Source organism: Pundamilia nyererei, unplaced genomic scaffold, assembly GCF_000239375.1.
Source record: "Pundamilia nyererei isolate P.nyererei 1_Seehausen unplaced genomic scaffold, PunNye1.0 scaffold00232, whole genome shotgun sequence".
Taxonomy (NCBI): Eukaryota; Metazoa; Chordata; class Actinopteri; order Cichliformes; family Cichlidae; genus Pundamilia; species Pundamilia nyererei.
Genome location: NW_005187633.1, coordinates 447,636 through 450,976, shown reverse-complemented (window position 1 = coordinate 450,976; position 3,341 = coordinate 447,636). Strand labels below are relative to the sequence as shown.

Here is a 3,341-nt window from a genome sequence, read left to right as displayed (position 1 = left end):
ACTACACACTAACTACACACTAACTACACACTAACTACACAAGATTTGTGCTAAACGTCTCAAATCTCTCACATCTCAAACACGCCGTCACTCCTAAAACTTCCCCCGTCCTAAACAACTAAATGCCATGTTGCCATATCATTCTTTGATTGGTCCACATGGTACATTTTTGGACGAATAGGAAAGAGAGAGGGGGTGGGGTTTGTCTTTGCTCACAGGCTTTCGAGCGTTTTCCTTATAAAACGCCGTTTTCACCGTTTCTTCCTGCAGTAAATATAAACAACGACAGTATTCAGGAAGAAAACCAAACATTGCAGATATTTTATCATAACTCTGGTTTTACGTGGCCGATCAACACGATTTAAAAACTGGTATAAAGTCCACACTTTCTCCGTCAGTTGTTCCGTCTGTCCTGCTCACATCTCCAATGGTTGTACACGTTGTCAATGCTGCTTTGCTAAAACACCGGTGCATAAGGACGCTGTCATAGCCTGTCAGCCACGTTGATCAGCTGCGTATATACGAATGTGAATCGCATCATTGGCTGGACTTTGGGATAAAATGGCATCGTTCTGATCCCATACGGGAGCAGCCAGTCACTGACTCACACTGCAGAACAGAATTGTTAAAGTTTTAATTTTAATTTCAATTCAGGTTAGTTTTTTTTTTCTTGTGCGCAACGCAGATTTGCACAACATTGGATGGGAGTAGTAGTAGTACTAGTACCATTCAACCACATCCCTTAAGTTATTGTGCAGGGCGGGTGCTTTGGGAGTATGGGATATCATGCTCGTTGTTGCAAGCTATTTGTCCCTGCAACACCAGAGCTTGGTCTGCATTGGTCTGACTGGTTCTTGGTGGGTGTTGGACTCTCCCAGGGCTGCTCGTTGACACCAATGCTCTGCATCGTTTTTATGAACAGAATTGTAAGCACAGTCATGGGGCACATAGTGTCTGGTTCAGTTTTAGCTCTGGCAGATGACGTGGTTTTGTTGTTTCATGGAGTAATGACTGCCAGCTTGTACTGGAGTGGTTTGTGGCTGGATTGAGCTGTGCTCACCCACAGAGACAGGGTGTAGAGTCCAGATATTTGGGGTAGAGCCCGTGCTCTTCTGTGTCGACAGGAGGCAGTTGGGATGGGATGATGACCAGGGGCACCTCCTCTGTGGGGCGGTCCAGTAATGTCCCACCAGGCGGAGACCTCGGGGTAGACCCAGGATACGCTGGAGAGATGACATCTTTTGGTTGACTTGGATGGATATGCAACATACCAAAACAGACCTTTAAACAGATTGTAATAGGTGATTGTGGCACTGTTACTATTTTCAGGTGGTCTACTTTTTTTGGTTAGTCTTAACTAGAGACATTGGTGATGCTAAATTAAAAGAAAAAAGAGTTTTTATTTTAAAAGCTCGTCCATGGCATCATGAAGAGTTTCAATGATTTGACATGAAATGATAATTTACTGTAATTCATAAATGGACTATAATATTTGGTCATCTGCCTCGAGATGCATATTAATGTCAGTGACTTCCATTCTTAATTCATATTTTCTAATGATGCTGACCCGCTGTTTGCCACTTTAACACCTGTGTGTGAAAAAATATTGTTTACCGTGCAAATTTGAAATACATTTAAATCTCAAGGCTGTCATTATTATTGACGAGGACGCCTCATTAGTATGACTGAGCATAACCTCTCTGGCATTAATAAGTGCCTTTACAGAAACGGACCACACAATGTTTCATTGTTTAAATCTATATATATAGATATATATAAATATATAGAGCTATATAAAACACTTTTAGACTCAACTAATTTTGCAAACAATTAGTTGAGTCTAAAAGTGACAAGAAAAACAAATAAATTGGAATTTTTGGTTTACAAATTTCCACACTAAATGTTTTTCAGCAATTTAAAATTCTTTGTGCAACAAGAGACAATAAATCTTAGTGCTATTTTGTACATTTACATGCATTCGCACAGTTTTTCATGGCGCAATCCCTGAATTTGATTTAGCTGCTGACCTAAACCAAAATGTTATTTTGGTTTTTGTGCAGGTATTCATTATTCTAAGTAAATCCCAAATAATTGCACTAATATGTGCCCTATCTTTCCATAAGCTGCACAGCAGGATCTAAATACACATTAGAGTCTTATTGGTGAAAAATCAGGGCCATGTGTTAAAACCCTTCTTAGAACCTTCTTAGTGTTGTAGTACTCACCAAGTGGCTTCAACAATAAACTGACCTAAGGGAACTTGTTAGTCGGTTCTGTTAAAATACCCAGAGGATAAGCAATGGTCAAAATGTAAAGGCCAAGGTTATGAGGTTAGGAAAGGATCGCGGTTAAGATAATTCTTGTATCATATGCGACCCCTCCTCAGGCAGGTTTTTTAACCATTTGTGTTTTCGTGGATCAGCTTTTCTTTAGATTTGTGTGTGTGAGATGTTTCTTACAGTAGGTGCATCATGTAATGTCTTAATCTGTGACATCGCCACTGTCTGTGGTACATCACGGATTTGTGAAGTGTAAGATTAGAGCCCTATGTCGTCATAAATCTCTGCTTCCCAATTCGGCCGGGTGGTGGCGGGTGGGGCAGTTGCAAGGTGTTGTTTGTGGTCTGTGGATTTGTTGGATAAAGCGTTTGCTCCTAATTACGGTCAACTCCATCAAGTCCTTTCAGATCAGGAGTTATTTTCTTCATTTCGTGGCTTGATGCCAGCTCAGGTTTTTCTTTTTTGAGAGCAGATAGTTCTCCGGGTAGACCCAGAAGTTTTTATGGTGCTCTGCTGAAGGTCTTCATCATGAACTATTGCATTCCGGACATGTACGAGATGCCTCACACCGGCGTCGGAAGCTATTCGGTGCAGGGAGGTGGGGAATATTGCATGTACTCGGACGAAGGGTCCGGGTATGGCAACTGTGAGCCTCAGCCCCTTCATCATCCACCCTGCATGGAGCAGGCTTGGTCCCCCAGCCAGCACTACTCGTGCTCCTACGCCGCGGGTCCTTCTGTTTTTAAGAGTGAGTTTTGCAGCATGGAGGTCCCTCTCAGTCACTTCCACCAGCCTGAGTACTTCCCCGAGATCAAACCTGAATTTTCACACCTGCGGTGGATGCAGAGTGCGCACAGAAAAGGTACGACATGCAGGCTGTGATTATTTAGCTCTTTAACAAAGTACCTGAGGGGCTGGAACTGCAGCTCGGACGTGTTCAGGTTGTTTAACTTGTTGAAGCTGCGAGTAACTTAAACAGTCTCCACTGTCTGTAATTAACTGGGTTTGTGTGTATGCAAGCATGTGTGTGTGTGTGTGTGTGTGTGTGTGTGTGTGTGTGTG

At 42.5% G+C, this 3,341-nt stretch overlaps 1 protein-coding gene across 6 annotated transcripts in view; it reads left to right on the top strand.

The window, feature by feature from the left end:
• The window catches only part of thrb (thyroid hormone receptor beta), a 106,840-nt gene that overhangs the window by 91,932 nt on the left and 11,567 nt on the right, over nucleotides 1-3,341 (top strand). For 2 of the 6 annotated variants that reach the window (XM_005748870.1, XM_005748869.2), the window contains exon 1: nucleotides 1,885-3,141. The exons of the other annotated variants lie outside the window; for them this stretch is intronic. In XM_005748870.1, coding sequence (XP_005748927.1) covers nucleotides 2,808-3,141 — 334 coding nt within the window. In that variant the 5' untranslated portion in view covers nucleotides 1,885-2,807. Of the gene's footprint in view, nucleotides 1-1,884; nucleotides 3,142-3,341 lie in introns of those variants that run through there. 6 annotated transcript variants of the gene reach the window in all.